Below are 17,591 nucleotides of genomic sequence, written 5' to 3' on the forward strand. Positions count from 1 at the left end.
TATATATGTGTATATGTATATATGTGTGTATATGTATATATATGTGTGTGTGTATGTATGTACACACACAGTACTGTGCAAGAGTTTTAGGCAGGTGTGGGGAAAAAACTGTAGAATGCTTTCAAAAATAGACATGTTAATTGATTATATTTATCATTTAATAAAATTACACTGGTGCTGCAGTTGCAACAGTTGAGTTGTACGCCATTTGGACGGCTTTAGAGTGGATTGAACAAGCCAAACTCAAACAAGCTCTGATGACTCAGCATCTGCTTTGTACAGCTAAAGCTAGGTACATCCAGTAATCGCCGGGACCTAATATTTGAAATAATGCAAATACACTTAAGAGTATGTAAACAAGATACTGTGGTCACACTCATTTGGGTTCCTGCGCACATTGGCATTATGGGAAATGAGAGAGTGGACAAGCTGTTAAAAAAAGATAGACACTATAGTTAAACTTTCAAAATAAAAGGGACCTTTCCCTTTTTTCCCACATTAACCTGAATGGTAGCCTACTCTTCACATTGTAGGGAAGCAACTGGACTTTGTGAACAGTGTCAGGTACCAGAAACAGTAGAAGATGTAGGCTACAGGTTTACTGCAGGCTTCCTCAGAAAGAAAGGACATGGTGGAGGGAATGAAAAGATCCGGGCAAACAGGAGCAGGACTAAAGGGCATACTGGAGTGTGGCAGTAATGGATAAGGCAGGAAGTGTCTAGTCAGCTTTCTTAAGAGGACAGGATTGAAAATATGGCACTATAGGAGTTAACTAACTCCTGAAGATGGCGGTAATGAAACACCAAGAATGCAAGCTGCCATTCGAAGAAGAAGAAGAAGATGTGGGACGAGTATGACGGGTGCTCGCCTACACTGATCGCTCGTGCTCGGTGTTGCTGGCCCACGTACATCACGGTCCCCTCGGTGACGTCTGTGTCCCCTCTGCTACCAGTGGCCCCATGCCATATATATTCATGCCGGGCAAGATGGCGGCGATACGGACGATGTGTTATTGCCAGTGGACATAAACAGGCATTTTATTCAAAATAGAAAACCGAAGCAGATACATTTATACACTCGGTCGTATCGTGTGTGTATTTGCCGCGCAACGAGCACTGACGTATTTTTTTACTTAACGCGTTTAAACGTTTTTTTTCTTCAAAAATGTTCACGTTGTAGCTCGCTCGCTAACCGACCAGCTGGCTAACAGAGAGCAGTCACTAGCTAGCTAGGTATCTATCACAGCCAAGCCGCCGTGAAGTGTAGAATGGGAGAAAAGCTGGAGCTCAAGCTCAAATCGCCGGTTGGAGCAGAACCTGCTGGGTATCCGTGGCCACTACCAGTATACGTAAGTGTTAAACCTTTAAAGTCACCGGGTTACAGACTGAGATGTTTTCTTTATTTTTGTCTTTGTTAGCTAGCTCTTTGCTAACACTGGCTAGCTGGAGGAGCCGTAGCACGCTCGTCCGAGGAATCAGGTCATACTGGTCGGGATGGTGACAGACATGTTGTTATATCAGCCAGCTACGATGATTGATAAGACATTTAGCATGTTTTTTTTAACGTGTTATTAATTATTAGCCCCAAAACGGTGACATACAGACTGCGGTACATTTGAGCAGGGTAACGTGAGTAACGTTACAACTGAGCCAGACACCCAGTAAAAAGAAGGTGTTTTGAAATTGGAGCGACTGAAACAGACCTCCCTTCACATCCACTTTCATGTCAGGCTCACCGTAACTTTAGTTTATTTCGGCTTGGTCCGTTTATGTTCCAACACATGTAAGTGTACTAAGACATAAATAGGTTATAGCTGTTTTTCTATGCTCAGATCCACTGTTTGATACCAGTAACGTTAAACAATCACCCAGGGCACATCGCTTTCTGCAAGTGAATGGCCGAGTTGCATTCCTCGAGTTCTTTCTCTGTTTGGTTATCTGATGACATCCCTATGATTGAGACCAGCTGGTCGTGTTGGGTATTTTGAACTCCATACATCTATTTGTTCCATTGTTGTCATTTCTCGAGGCAGTAATATAGTGATGCTTGCCAAGAAAGAGACTTCTTCTCTCTTAGTAGTTATTTCCATGGCTGTAAGTAACACGTTGGTGGCGATTGCACTTGTCTCATTAGAGAGTCAAAGAGAAACGGAAAAGGAAGCGGTTGCAAGATCTGTGGTCTTTTCAGAAGCCTATATAGTTAACTTAAACTGTGTATCTCATTTATAGTAATTGCGGTAAGACAGTAAGTGCTGACTTTGAATGAACGTTGAATCTTTCAGAATGTCAGAGTGGTGTCTTTTGGTACATCTCCTCACCGCCCACACTGCACCTAGTCTGGCAGTCTGGTTATTTCAGTTTCATCCTTTAGTGTGTTTATCCCATCATCACAAACTGAATGAGTTTCAAGTCACTGAGTCAGAATTACATGTTGATGTAATCAGCCACTCCTCTCTGCTTTGGCTGACAGAGTTGACACTCCCTTTACACCAGGCCAGTGTCTGATAACACTCACAGTTCCTCCCTGCCGGATTTGTTGCCTCACCCATTTCCGCATTTTATAGTCCGCGAGGATAAACACAAGAACAAGCATGTCAGGAATTTATTCCGTTGACCTGCGTGATAGCTATTTATACAGGGACTAGCTGTCCTGCATTGAATTAGAAACAGCTGATGGTCCTGCATGTGGAGTCCTGCAATATGGTGCCTATTCATGCAGCGCTCTCCTCCTGTTTTCAAAGCGTAAAGACTTCCTCTTTCTTCTCCCCTCCTCTCATGTCCATATGGTCAACTCGACAGGGAGGAGGATAGAAGAGACTGCTCCTATTCAGCAGTGCTATATTAATAGAATTCAAAAACGCATGCCAGTATCTGTGCTCAAGTTTATTTTCCAAGTCACGTTTAATTATCAGTTTTGTTTACCCTTGTTGAATTACTTATAGATGTATTCTTGACTCCCACAGAGCTGCTTAAACTTGCTTATCTCACCCACAGAGCATGGATACAGTGCTGTCTGTGTTTTGATACACACAACATGGCTGTTGCACTATAAGGCGTGCAGATCTGGCATCCAGAATTAAGCCTATAAAATACTCTCTCTTTCTTTCTTTTTTTCCTTTGCTCTGTGTTTCTCCCCGTCTCACTCCCCATCTCTCACTAAATCCCCACATCTGTGCATCTATAAATGTTTCCATATGAAGAGCACCTCTGTTGTGGTGCAGCTCTTTGTCCATCTGGTTCTGGGTGTGGGCACTAACCAGGCCTACAGTACATTGTAGTTAAAAGATACATTGCTGCTCAAGTACTGCTGAATATCTCTGCTCCTCACCTACTTCACCTGTTATTTACATGGCTGCAATTACTGTTGTAAAGTCAATGGCATGTGAGCACAACTCTTAGGATTCAAGTTTTGTTGCAGCACTGAAATTTAAATACTAAAGGCAACACTGTCATATTTGTGGTATGGAAGTGACTTTAATGTAGAGTGTTTCTGTGTTGGATACAGGCAACCAGACACTGCAGTTCAGCTGAATTGCAGACACTCAGTGTCATCAACATGTGACCTGATGTACTTGTCTGTCAAGATAAAATCACTGACCATGTTAAGACAGCTCCTCTGGATAGCAGTATGTTTGTTATAATCAGATACTGTACACAAGAATTGCTTGCAAATCTTCTTTGCCTAAAAGACAAGTTAGCACCAGTATCTTATTTTAGATACTGGTGCGCTGTAAGTTGCCCCCAAGTGCATTAGTTGTATTTCGTGTTTAGTAAGACTAGTAGAAGGGTGTAAGTGGCACGCCTGCCTTAGTCATTTGTTCTCGTGGGCTGCAGATGTATACGTAGTGGAGCAGCGTGTGGTGTAAAACCCCTACACCCACAATGCGTCACACTGATGTTAGGAGAGATTGACTGAGGTGGTGTAGAGAGGAGTCGTCGTACATGCGTCAGTATACCCACAGTGAGGAGAGAGAGAGAGGAGGGTCTCCTGTTCTTTTTGTCAGACTCTCGCTTTCAGACTGTGTTTATTTTTAGCAGCAGCCCTGTGCTGGTGTTGCTGTGTGCCGTCTTTGTGTGAGCCGGTGACCTCCCCCCGTTCGACATCTCATTGGCTCACTTGCACATGCTCTTTTCATACACTCACTCACCTTGTATTCCTTCCCCGTTTAGTGGAACACAGTGTGTTAAATCTGTTGTGCTCATGTATGTTTGTATATTTTTTTTTAGCTCATGCTGTTTATTAGCAACACAGCTAGCTGTTAGCTTTATGATGCATAGCTGTAACCGGAACGCCGTGCTGACAAAAATAGCAGGAGATTTCCTGTGTTACCATGCATTTTTGAGTGTGTGTGCGCATGCATGTGTGAGCTTTGGCGGAAGTCTGTGTAGTAGTGGCGGGCAGTATTGAGCGGGAAGACGGGAGCTCCGGACTGTGAGCTGTTAGCTGCGGCTGCAGTGCCAGGCCTCAAACAGCTGACAAATACCAGGCTTCCCCACCTCTCAATGGCCCCCTCACTCTCCCCAGTTTCCAGATTTCTTCTCCGTTTCACTTTCTTTCCTTTGTACCCTCATATTTCTCCTCAGTTCGTAATTTCCCTCTTTTCCTTCCCTCCACCAGAGGCTCTCCTTGGCAATATTCTGGAGCAGGAGACCGAAAGTGGGTCAGTGGGTCAGCTGAGGCAACAGGCTCAGACTGGCTGCGCTCTGGGTGTAACTTGACTCCTGTTACTCCCACAGAGCTGCAGCAGCACACTCCAGATAAGATTACAAACTATAGGTTCTCTGCATGGGATCAATTTAATTAATCTTGTCTTGTTTTATTAAGCTTTGCTGTAGACTAAAGTGCTGTTTTTAACTGGTTTACCTGGAATTGGCTTTCTCGGACATGGTTTGGAATACTCTCATTGAGCCAAATCGTTAACTGAACCAATTTTCTGAAGGAAGGTTTGAGTTACTCCAGATATCAGACTAATGCTGTCTGTCAGTAGAGATGCATGGATTATTTGGCAAATAAGCGCTTTGAGACAGAGTAGAACTCATTCACAGGACACTCAATAATTCTTGTTTTAATCTCTTTCCAAAATTTACCATTTCATTAGAAAAAAAATGGAGTAGAGATTATTTCACTGCTGGGGTTCAAGCTCACATTATTGCCACAAATACTGACATTTCAGTATCACTTAAACATCTTTGATTTGTCTGTTTCTATTCTTCTGATTCCACCACATCATGGACTTTTTGTGTGTTTGTAAACTGACTCCATAATAACACATTAACTAGTCAAGATTTTTTTAATAAATTCAGGAATATCAGAGTCTGTGTCTACACGCCACTGCTTTGATACAGAGGTAGACAACTTTGTGAACGTGCAGGCTTATATAATAGACTGCTAAGGTAAAGAGAGATTGCTGCATTCAGAGTGCAGAGTATGTGTTGTAAACATTGACAGAGTTCCTGACTGGTCTAAACAGCATTCAGCGACATTGGAGCTTCCAGTTGTGTCTGCAGTGGCTATTGTCTGTCAGATGTCACTGCAATGAGAGGATGAATCAGACATAATAGTTGTTGAGGTCACTGCGCTGCGGTGTCATGAAGGCGTAATTAAGTTATTTCAGTGTGCCTGATCTTTTAATTAATGTATATTTTACATTCAACTCTGCTCACCAAATAATTACATGATACGCATAGCCAGGAAGTTGTTATTGAAATATTTTGGCTTATAATATAGGATTTCCTGCATTATCATATTAATTTCTTCTTATTTGGGAAATTTCCATAAGCTGTGATAGCGGTAGATGTCAAGATATCTTTGACACTACATTAGAATTTTAAAAGTGCTTGTAGTTTAAGTAAATGGTTGGTAAACTTAAATGACATACCTCCATATTGCAAAAATAATTGTGGAAATCTTTAGTAGATGCAGACAGAAGTGCATAGAGTTTCTTTATTATGCCACCTGGCTTGTAGAATGTATATTTGTCATCTGTTTTGGGCTTTCTACACTCAGTTGAAAGTTTATTAGGTATGCCTAGCTTAAACCACTGCTAGTAATAAAACAGTTTTGCAATAAATCCTACCATCATGAAGGCTATAATGTTTTATTGAGACTGTGTTTTGAGACGTGATGATTAAACTTTATGGAGGCTGTAGTTTGTGGTGCTGTTGAATTGAATGGGTCATACTGAGAGGAGGTTAACATTTTGTCCACCCCTCTCTGATTTCAGGATAAACATCACGATGCTGCTCATGAAATCATCGAGACCATTCGGTAAGCAACCTTTCCTCCCCCTGACACACCACCCACATCTACCCCCCCACATTCACGCTGACAGTCAGTCACTGTGTCGGGTGTATGATCTGGTGACGCTTTCATGTGTGTGCTTTCTCTAGGTGGGTGTGTGAGGAGATCCCAGACCTCAAACTGGCAATGGAGAACTACGTACTCATCGACTACGACACCAAGAGGTGAAACAAGGGTCATGTCAAAATATGTTTGTGTCTGTGAAAATAACTAGAAAACATACTAAAAGGACTAAAAACATCATACAATGTCAACACTTTCATCCACGCAGGCTAACTGCTGATCTAACAGCCTGTTTGTATGTCTAAACTCAAGTCTTTGTTTTCTACTGTGTTTGGTTGGTTTTCTCAGGCCAAACATATAATTGAAATGTGTATGTGTCAGTAATAATGACTATTGTTTTCCCTTGAGTGCAATCTCTGTCACAGTTAACAGATCTTTGTAAGTATTTTCATAGGTGAAAAGTGTTCTTGTGAAGTCAGCTGGAAAATAGGCGTTGGACTGGGCAGTTCTTGTACAAAATGAGGGTATTGATTTTGTGTCTTGTTGTTCTCACAGCTTCGAGAGTATGCAGAGACTTTGTGACAAGTACAACAGGGCCATCGACAGCATTCACCAGCTGGTGAGTCCGTATATGTGCAGGCTTTCAGTGCTGTGTAGGTGAAGTGAATGTGAAAACATTAGTCATAAACGTGAACAACACTGTACTGTGAGTCTGTTCCTGTGTTCCTTTGAATCTGTGCCACGCGTAACCCAACGCTCTCTTACGAGACTAAGATCTATAATTAAGTATTTATGCTTCTAGTTATTGACCAAGATGTTTCATAAGCACAGTTGTTATCCAAAAACTTTTTTTTGTATGTGTATTCTTTGGTCCTTCTCTTTGAGAGGCCAGCACCGCTTAACTTAGGAACACATTGATGTATAGGGAAAAACAATATACCTCGATTTTGTGTGTGTGTGTGTGTGATTAAATATATGCAATCCCATTTTATAGTGGAAAGGGACCACCCAGCCCATGAAGCTGAACAAGCGCCCCTCCAATGGGCTGCTGAGACACATCCTACAGCAGGTGTACAACCACTCGGTGACCGACCCGGAGAAGCTGAACAACTACGAGCCCTTCTCCCCTGAGGTGTACGGAGAGACCTCTTTCGACCTTGTGTCTCAGATCATCGACGAGATGGAAATGATGGAAGATGACACCTTTGTTGACCTCGGCAGTGGTAAGTCTGCTGTTATTGTTTGGACATCCAGGTTTCAGAAAGAATTGATCCGACGTGGCTTTTACATTACCACCATTTCTGTCATATAAAACCAAATGCCAAAGTAAAAAATAGGACAGACCTTTTAAATACATTGTTAATAGTTTACCAGTCGTACATGGAAGCAGTTAAAAAAAAGAAATAATGTTTTGATTTTTAAATTGAACAACATTGACAGCTAGGTGTCTTTGTATGTTTGGCGTAAGACATGAACCTATTGTTTCTTGTTTGCAGGAGTGGGGCAGGTAGTGCTGCAGGTTGCAGCAGCAACCAACTGTAAACACTACTACGGTGTAGAGAAAGCAGACATTCCAGCTACCTATGCAGAGGTAACGACATAAATATCTCACAAGAGCAGAGGGGTAGGGATGTCACAATACCATAAATTTAATAGTCGATACCAGTAGCAGTGAAATTCCACGATTGTTGATGCCCAGTTGGAAGCCACAGTAAAAAACAAAACTATAAATCACATGCACTTCAACATACACTCCTTTTTAATAAAAACATTTGAACTTGAAAACTAAAAGGTGTGAAAGATGTCCAGGACAAGGTGACGTGATGTCAGTTTATTCATAAATGAGCAAGCTGTTGAAATTACAACCTTGCAATGCTCAATTAATTAATTAATTTATTTATTTTCATAAGTTTTTTTACAAACTCACAGGTGTGAAATGTTTAATGGTGGCTGAATGATTTGAGATTTCTATGTTGAAAATCAGAGAAGTTATTGACCATTGAAATGGATTATATTGCACTTTCAGTTCTTTGCACTGCAAACTGCGTCGTTATCTTGCTGATTTTGAGGTGATTATAACTGAAACGTGTGCCTAACTGACACAGAGCTGTTGAAGATGACAGCCGCAAATACGATAAATCGCCATCTTTTCAATTCAATTTAATTTATATAGCACCAATTGACCCTTCACTAAGCCACGCCCTGAATACACAGCTGGCCAATCACAGCGCGGTAATGGACTCGCTCTAACTGAAGTTCAACATTTTCATGGATGCGCTCCATTGTCTCTAATGTAAAAAGAGTCAATTTCTAGCTTTTTTTGGCTATATTATTCTAAGATATGGTCAAACGCTGTTCCTGGGGCACTTGTAATAATTACAGTCGCTGCCCAGAGAAGTTGAAAGGAGAAGTACGATTTATTCTCTTTCCAAAACCTAAAGTAAATCCAGAAAAATGTTGGCAGTGGATTGTTCCTAATGTAATGTTAGTTAGGTAACGCTAGCTAACCTACTGAATGTAACGTACTAAAGCCTTACTGTTCTGCTTTCTAATGAATGTAATAATGAATAGAGGCCTATGCAGCTTTACAGGAACAGTTTTGATCGTTCATATCATTGTCTCTTGTCTCAATCGTCGGGGGATGCGGTGGTTCACTTGTACTGTGTGATTGGTAACGTTAGGCTTTGGCTTCTATCTTACATTTTTTTCACGTCCGTTTGAGTCAGTTTGACAGCCTGAATACAACCTTCAAATGTGTAATGCAACTGCAAAACTCTCTGCTTCTTTCTGAGATTGTTTTTTCCAACTAATTTGACAATATTTCTCCGCGGAGTGCCATAATAGACAGTGGCAGCGCTTAGCAACAGTAACTGAGGGGGGCGGGGCTTAGCGAAGGGTCAATTAACATAGGTAGTGCTTTTCATATAGATCAAGTCTAGACCGTACTCTTTGTGCTGTTATTTACAGAGACCCAATTCCCACCATGAGCAAGCACTTCCACGTGTTTGATCCCTGGTACCTGCAGTACTGTAGAAAAAGTTATAAAGTCATGTTTTCAGAATTTTGGCATCGACTTGGTTCCTAAGTATCAGTTCTTGTGACATCCCTACAAAGAGGTATCTCTGAAGGGGAGCAGAGAAAAGTGGGTTGCATTCTGGCAGGCAGCAGCGATGTGTCAAAAATCACTGGTTCTTCAGACATTGTAGTGAACAACGCAGTGTTAGCGCAGCACAAATGGGCTCTGGCACATAAAAAAAGTAGTTAAAGAAGTAGCAAAAAAAATACATTTCCCCGCTGTGTGGTGTGTTTGTTTTCAGTCAGTCTTCAAAGTGGATTTCCCGGTTCACGTTTCATTTTCTCATCTTTGCCCTTTAGCAACACACCAGAACGGAGCCCTGCACCCATGTGCCAAGGGGCTGTTCTTAGTCTAAATGAGTCCTGACTACAGTTAGTCTAACCAGCTGAGCGTTCGTTATCACAGTAAAAGATACAGGCTCTCAGCCAGAAACACGGCTTTCCTTAAGGCAAGAGCCAGAATTTCACTGAGGGGCTCTTGTTAACTCGCTAATCCTCCTTTTTGGAACACACGCATCCCGTACTGATTGTTGTAGTTTAAAATAACTTATTAAAATCATCATGTTTGGATATTAATATTCAAATTCAATCTTTCAGACCATGGATAAAGAGTTTAAAAAGTGGATGAAATGGTATGGGAAGAAACACGGGGAGTACACAGTAAGTTGACTCTTAGTGTGACATTTACTCACAAAATGTTAAATGTTGGGTGTTCTGCAGATCCACGTGTATTCAGGGTTTGTACTAGTCTGCTCGGTTTCTTTCAGCTGGAAAGAGGGGACTTTCTGTCAGAAGAATGGAAGGAAAGGATCGCCAACACAAGGTGGTATACCAAACCCAGCCACAGTAACAATTTCAATATTTTCTTCTATTAAGACCATTAATTAAGCTGAATTTATAGAAACTGCTGTAATGTAATGTAATACATGGTACATTATAGAAGAAAGGTTCAGTCCTGTGATAAATGCTACCCTTCAGAAACCTATTATGACTTGCTATTGTCACTGTTCAGTGACACAATGTGTAAGGAGCTTCATATAAAGGTTTAGACAGAAGAAAGTTAACAATTGAACATGTCCTCAGAATTGTGCTGAAACATGTTCATCTCTCAAAACTTGACTTTCAAGGTAAATCTTGTTTCTCTTTTTTTTTTACTGTGAACTGTAGATCTAAAATGTCTTTCTTTGTCTGTCTTCCAGTATTATTTTTGTGAATAACTTTGCCTTTGGTCCAGAGGTAGATCACCAGCTGAAGGAGCGCTTTGCTAACATGAAGGAAGGTTAGTATTTTGTAGACTAACCACTAAATTGTTTTTGTGATGACTACGTGTGAAATACTATGATTATAATTTATAGTTATTAGAAAGCTAACTGTGTAATGTCCACAAGCCTGTCACCTCAAATATTTCTAGTAAATTTTCATCAGTGTGCCATATGTCCATTGTCATTTTAATTGTGCTAATTGATTTTTATGGCAGAGCAGTTGGTTGATGAACCACAACAAATTGAGACAGGTGTAAACTGATCAAAAGTTGACAAATAAGGCTTTTAAATAGCCTTTCCTTGTGACAACAGACCTTTCTATTGTCTCATTGGTGATCAAAATAACACTTGACCTCGCAGCTGCACTATGCTGCTTGACATAGTTTTGAATGTGTAACATAACAATATGATGAATGTGTTTATGGACTACCATTTCTAATTGAGGATTGTGTTTGACATTATGGTTGCTTTATGTAGTGAGCCATACGAGTATGTGTCGACTGTAGAGCATCATTTATCAAGGGTAAATTTATTACTGTTTGTTGTTGTTTTTATTTTCCAGGTGGAAAAATTGTATCTTCCAAACCTTTTGCACCTTTAAATTTTAGAATAAACAGTCGAAACTTGAGTGGTAAGTACCACGATCAGTGAAAAGCAGATTTCAATATGTCATGCTCTTGTATCTGACATGCAGTGCCATGTTTTCTTTTCTACCTGTCCTGCAGATATTGGCACAATAATGCGTGTGGTGGAGCTTTCTCCACTCAGGGGCTCCGTGTCCTGGACTGGAAAGCCAGTTTCCTACTACTTGCATACCATAGACCGTACCATAGTAAGTACTGGAGCTCTTGGAGGAAGACCCATTTGCAGAGACTAAATTTCTATTAGAGGAGAGTTTTTCAAACCAATAAAACACTAAAATGACTGCTGAAGCAGCACAAACACATAAGCCATTAGAGACAAAGAGTAACCTAAACTCAAGAGATAGGCTGCCATAATAATAATAACAGCTGGTATTGTACTAATGAGTAGTCAGTCCCAAGAGTAAACAGTCTGAGGAGAGAACACAGAGGGTTAAACAGAGTAACACAGGTGCATTAGATAACACTGATTTGTCTGTCACTTGAGTAATTGGTTACAGTAATCCCTGTTGACCAGTGGGAACCCCAGTGATAGAGCTGTGTTACCACCCAAAGTAAATGTCGCTGCTCTCTCCACGCTCTTTTTGAATTTGTTGCATATTTGTTCGTTGTATGGTGAGTGGTAGTAACTTCACAGAATGGAACAGCAGAAATAGTGTGCATGACCCAATCTGCATATGGCTATATTTTTTTGTACCTTTTTAGAGGATGGATTTTGATGGTTAAACAAGGGTAAGTGAGTCAAATCATCCTCAAAGAACCACAAGACTACAACCAATGGCCGGATGACCTCAGGCACGTAGGTTTTGTGCCTGCAGTAAAGCAAATGACTGGTCAGTAATCTGCATTTACCATATAATCCTAAAACCTCACAGAAAGGGCTGGCGATGGAACAATGGATAAGACACATGCTTTTGGTGTGAGAGACCTGGGTTCAATTCCCCACTGTGACACACTGTGTCCCAGAGCAAGACACTTAATCCCTAGTTCCTCCAGAGGTGTGCGACCTCTGACATATATAGCAATTGTAAGTCGCTTTGGATAAAAGCGTCAGCGAAATGAATAAATGTAAATGTGGAAAGACAAATAAAACGAACCATTCTGCAATTTTGATAACCTTTTTAATGCTACAGTATTCGTGTTTAAATAGTTTAGAAACTTGCGATCTGAATTAATAATGTATCTGCTCAGATTTTTATTTGAGCTGGTGATGTCAGTCAGTTGAGTTTTACTTGTGGAAGAAACACTCATCATATTTCAAAAACACAGAGTGCCAAAATTAGCCATTAAATCCTGTTCATTGTTTGCTTTAGACATAATGTATATTGATTATTTAATGAAACAAGAAAGCATATGTTTTGTATAGTGTACAGGTTTTATAAAACGGCAATTGTATTCACAATAACATGAAATGTGCTGAAATCGGGTTAAAATAAAAAGTGTGAAATATTGGATTTTTAAAGTTGTTGTATACACCGTGATTATTTGAGCTTGGATGGTATTTAAACTCTTGTAAAAGCAATGAAAATAATATTCTTATATCCACATTTTCCTTTTTTCAGCTTGAAAACTATTTTGCTAGTCTCAAAAATCCTAAACTCAGGGTAAGTCATGTTCTTCTTCCTCAGTGTACTATTTGACAGTGTCACTGTACTCACTATATTTTCTGTATCAAACGAGTTATTTGGTTCATTTTGTCATCAGGAGGAACAAGAAGCAGCTAGGCGACGTCAGCAGAAGGATACGAAGGACAGTAAAAGCAATAGCACCACGCCCACAAAACCTAAAGAACAAAACAAGGTAGCATGTGCACGGATTTACAAGACTTTATGTGGGAAGCAATTCCTTGGACCATTTAGCTGGGTACATTACCTTTTTGCTATATATTGTGTCTTGTGTCATTTTGTCCCGCGTATATACAAGACAGCAAGGCAAGCTCTCTGTGCTCTTTTGTATGAACATGTATGTGTGCATGCATATTGCAGCAGGACTCCTGTGGTGAGGAGGAGCGTCCTAGCTTGGTGACAGTGGTCAAGCCCCCAGCCAAACCCCGAAGAACCCGACTCTTGTCCAAGGGTCGCAAGTTGAACAACAAGAAACGTGGTCGACCCAAGAAAGCTGCCCCGGCTGCTGAGAAGAAAAACAAGAAGAATCAGAGCGCTTTGGATTTGCTGCACGCCAAGACCCTTTCTGCGGCACCCCCTCAGGGTCAGTGGACACACATACATATAAACACATGGAATATTGTAGATATTACCTTCAGGTTTTATAACTGTATGCATTAGCTTTTTCTGAATGGGAACTGGCAACCAGGCATGGAAAATCTTAAGCTGCCTTGTGTTACAGAAATGACTAATGTCTTCTTTACATCTAAACTGAAATCTCAGTGTAACATAGATATGCTTCTTGTGTGTACAGATGTGTACCGGCCACCTCAGAGTCCCTTCTACCACCTACCTCCCAAGGTCCAGCACTATCCCTCTAGTCAACTGCTGCTGAGCCCGACTCCTCCTGGTCTGCAACAACTGTTAGGTGAGCTGGTTTGGTCTGGGAAGTGTGGTGTGATTTATTTATTTATTTTTTAAAGAGTTAATTTACACTGAACACAACACTTTTGTTTTTGCCCCCATTCATCATGAGCTGAACTCAAAGATCTAAAATCTCTATGTATACAAAAGGCCTATTTCTCTCAAATATTGTTCACAAATCTCTCAATCTGTGTCAGTCAGCACTCCTCCTTTGCCAAGATAATCCATCCACCTCACAGGTGTGGCATATCAAGATGCTGATCAGATAGCATGGGTATTGCACATATGCACAAGTGTGCCTTAGGCTGTCCACAATAAAAGGCCACTTGAAAATGTGCAGTTCCATCACATAGCACAATGCCACAGATGTCGCAAATTTTGAGGAAGTTTGCAATTGGCATGCTGACTGCAGTAATGTCCATCAGAGCTGTTGCCCGTGAATGGAATGGTTATTTCTCTACATAAGCCATCAGGGAAGCTCATCTGCATGCTCGTCGTCCTCATCGGGGTCTCGACCTGACTGCAGTTCGTCGTTGTGACCGACTTGAGTGGGCAAATGCTCACAGTCAATGGTGTCTGGCACTTTGGAGAGGTGTTCTCTTCACGGTTGAATCCCGGTTTTCACTGTACAGGGCAGATGGCAGACAGCAACACCGGATACTGACTGGTTTCCGGACACCCGCAATACAGTGAAATAGCACATTTTCAAGTGGCCTTTTATTGTGGCCAGTCTAAGGCTAGATTCAGACTGCAGGCCAATGTGACCCAAATCCAATTTTTTTGCCCATATGTGACCCAGATCTGATATTTTTATGACGGTGTGAACAGGCCAAATCACATGGAATCTGATCTTTTCCAGTTTGAAATTGGGCCACTAATCCAATACAGATCTGATCTTTTTAAATGCGACCTGAGTCTGGAATTGATGCGACTTTGATGTCACTCTAGTCAGCTGTTGTCACAGTTCTGCTGTAGACGGAGCCGCGGTGAACGAAAAAGCTTCACAAAAGCCAGTTTTTAACATGTGGCTCTCTTCCTCCTCTACCTTGCTGTCGTCTGCTCACAGATTCCCTTTCTTACACCTGAAATCCACTGGACCGCAAGGTCTCTTCTGATGATGTGCATGCTATTTGTCCGAGTGGATACAGTGGGGAGAGAGAGTGAGTGAGTTGTGCGGCAGTTGTGTTGTACAGCGCCAGAAAGCGTAATGAAATGAACAGAAAGTTGTGAAGCATCCATCCATCTTCATCCGCTTATCCGGGGTCGGGTCGCGGGGGCAGCAGCTCCAGCGGGGGACCCCAAACTTCTCTTTCCCGAGCCACATTAACCAGCTCTGACTGGGGGATCCCGAGGCGTTCCCAGGCCAGTGTGGAGATATAATCTCTCCACCTAGTCCTGGGTCTTCCCCGAGGCCTCCTCCCAGTTGGACGTGCCTGGAACACCTCCCTAGGGAGGCGTCCGGGAGGCATCCTTACCAGATGCCCAAACCACCTCAACTGGCTCCTTTCAACACAAAGGAGCAGCGGCTCTACTCTGAGCTCCTCGCGAATGGCCGAGCTTCTCACCCTATCTCTAAGGGAGACACTAGCCACCAGCCTGAGGAAACCCATTTCGGCCGCTTGTACCCGCGATCTCGTTCTTTCGGTCATGACCAGCTCATGACCATAGGTGAGAGTAGGAACAAAAATTGACCGGTAGATCGAGAGCTTTGCCTTACGGCTCAGCTCTCTTTTCATCACAACGGTGTGGTAAAGCAAGTGCAATACCGCCCCCGCTGCTCCGATTCTCTGGCCAATCTCCCGCTCCAATCTCCCCTCGCTCGTGAACAAGACCCCGAGGTACTTGAACTCCTTCACTTGGGGTAAGGACTCATTCCCTACCTGCAGCTGGCACTCGACCTGTTTCCTGCTGAGAACCATGGCCACAGATTTAGAGGTGCTAATCCTCATCCCAACCGCTTCGCACTCTGCTGCGAACCGATCCAGCGAGAGCTGAAGGTCACGGATCGATGATGCCATCAGTACCACATCATCCGCAAAAAGCAGTGACGAAAGTTGTGAACACTTGTCATAATTTGGGAGAAATGTGACCCATGAGAGGACCATGAAAAACGGGAGTCTCCCGTGAGCTAACCGGAGCTAACCTCTGTTGCTCCTCGTGTGACGTCATGTAATGTGAACTGTCAAACAGATGTGGGGGAAAAAATCGGAAATGAGCATTAAGGCCTGCAGTCTGAACGTAGCCTAATGCACACCTGTGCAATACCCATGCTGTCTGATCAGCATCTTGATATGCCACACCTGTGAGGTGGATGGATTATCTCTGCAAAGGAGAAGTGCTCACTAACACAGATTTTGACAGTTTATAATTTTGTTCAGTATAAAAAATAAAATATTTTCTGTGAAAAGAACATGTGGTATAAGACAGCATATCCATCCGTTTGGTGTCTGAGCTCCATTTTCCGAACAAACCTAACTAATAATATGTCTTCTGTTTTTGCTCCCTTCCTCCTGCTGTTTCCCGAACCTACATCTTTTCGCAGATAACATCAAAGTTCAATACCTCCAGTTTATGGCCCACATGAAGACTCCTCAGTACCGCTCCAACCTGCAGCAGCTTTTAGAGCAGGAGAAGGTAATAATTAATGCCATTAATTACAGACTGCTACTGCTGCAAATTCCCTCTATCTTTTTACTGCCATATCATGCCAACACATATTAAGTGGCATATATTCAAGCATGTCAACTACGTAAATATTTTATTTAAATTGTTATGATGTTACTGTCCTAATGATTTGCACTTTTTTGCGACCTCTTATCTGTGTTCTTGTTTTCCTTTCTGTCTCTAGCAAAAACACAGGGACCTGTCCGGGCAGGCAGAGCAGCTCCACTCTGTTTGTCAGTCTCACAAGGACATGATCAAAGGTCTCTTTCAGACCAAACTAGATGAGGTGGGAACTGCTACTTTATTGCTCTCCATGTTACAGTAAAGACACAGTCAGCAATATATCCTTATTTCAAGTGTTCTTATCATTAGTGCTTAAATTCAGTTACCCTGAATAATGTACGTCTCATGTGAAGATGAGTGTGGTTTTAGCAGAGAGTGGAACACTACTTAAAGCAAGGGAAAGCAAACTTTGGGTGTTTTCCTTCTGGGTTGTGTTGTACTTTGCAACTAACTAAGCTCCTCTGGTTGAATGAAGCGTCTGTTGCACCTGAGACACATGTAGCATCGTGTAGTATGACACTGTTTGTGTGTGTGCGTTGTGGTCAGTTGGGAGTGAAGGCACTGACTGTGGAGGACCTGCTGCAGGCCCAGAAGGAGATATCAGCCCACAATCGCCAGCTGAAAGAGCAGACTAAGCAGCTTGAGAGAGACATGGCTTTGCTGAGAGACCACAGCCTGCTACTGGTGAGACCTCAGGCCCTGCTACTATGTTGTTGTAACCTCCACCCTGTTAACTACAGCATCATCCCCAGTGGTTTACACCTGTTATCATTCCTGCTGCGCTGTGTTGAAGTGCAAATTCAGGTCCAGTTTGTACTACATGTCTTTACACTTGGAGCCAATATTAAATTATATTTCACTTTGCTAGAGTGTTCTCCAAAAAAACAAATAATAGCAAGTGTATGGTTGTTGTTTTCCAGCTGAAGTCTCGATGCGAGGAGCTAAAGCTAGATTGGGGCTCTTTGTGTCTGGAGAGTTTGCTGAAGGAGAAGCAGGCGCTACGCAGACAAATCTCTGAGAAACAGAGACACTGCTTGGAGCTGCAGGTACACAGT

The 17,591-nt window shown here is 42.1% G+C and overlaps 1 protein-coding gene across 3 annotated transcripts in view; it reads left to right on the forward strand.

Annotated features, from left to right (window-relative positions):
• The first annotated feature begins 876 nt into the window (after positions 1-876).
• dot1l (DOT1-like histone H3K79 methyltransferase) overlaps positions 877-17,591 on the forward strand; it is a 28,459-nt gene continuing 11,744 nt past the window's right edge. Inside the window, exons 1-19 of one of the 3 annotated variants that reach the window (XM_046042143.1) lie at positions 877-1,348; positions 6,224-6,267; positions 6,390-6,464; positions 6,859-6,922; positions 7,298-7,526; positions 7,800-7,894; positions 9,976-10,038; positions 10,146-10,201; positions 10,578-10,657; positions 11,203-11,271; positions 11,366-11,472; positions 12,844-12,885; positions 12,986-13,081; positions 13,267-13,489; positions 13,700-13,813; positions 16,352-16,443; positions 16,658-16,759; positions 17,083-17,220; positions 17,457-17,582. In XM_046042143.1, coding sequence (XP_045898099.1) covers positions 1,268-1,348; positions 6,224-6,267; positions 6,390-6,464; positions 6,859-6,922; positions 7,298-7,526; positions 7,800-7,894; positions 9,976-10,038; positions 10,146-10,201; positions 10,578-10,657; positions 11,203-11,271; positions 11,366-11,472; positions 12,844-12,885; positions 12,986-13,081; positions 13,267-13,489; positions 13,700-13,813; positions 16,352-16,443; positions 16,658-16,759; positions 17,083-17,220; positions 17,457-17,582 — 1,896 coding nt within the window. In that variant the 5' untranslated portion in view covers positions 877-1,267. Of the gene's footprint in view, positions 1,349-6,223; positions 6,268-6,389; positions 6,465-6,858; positions 6,923-7,297; positions 7,527-7,799; positions 7,895-9,975; positions 10,039-10,145; positions 10,202-10,577; positions 10,658-11,202; positions 11,272-11,365; positions 11,473-12,843; positions 12,886-12,985; positions 13,082-13,266; positions 13,490-13,699; positions 13,814-16,351; positions 16,444-16,657; positions 16,760-17,082; positions 17,221-17,456; positions 17,583-17,591 lie in introns of those variants that run through there. The other 2 variants (XM_046042144.1, XM_046042145.1) reach the window with 2 other exon arrangements.

The sequence above is a fragment of the Micropterus dolomieu genome, unplaced genomic scaffold, assembly GCF_021292245.1.
Source record: "Micropterus dolomieu isolate WLL.071019.BEF.003 ecotype Adirondacks unplaced genomic scaffold, ASM2129224v1 contig_11340, whole genome shotgun sequence".
Lineage (NCBI taxonomy): Eukaryota > Metazoa > Chordata > Actinopteri > Centrarchiformes > Centrarchidae > Micropterus > Micropterus dolomieu.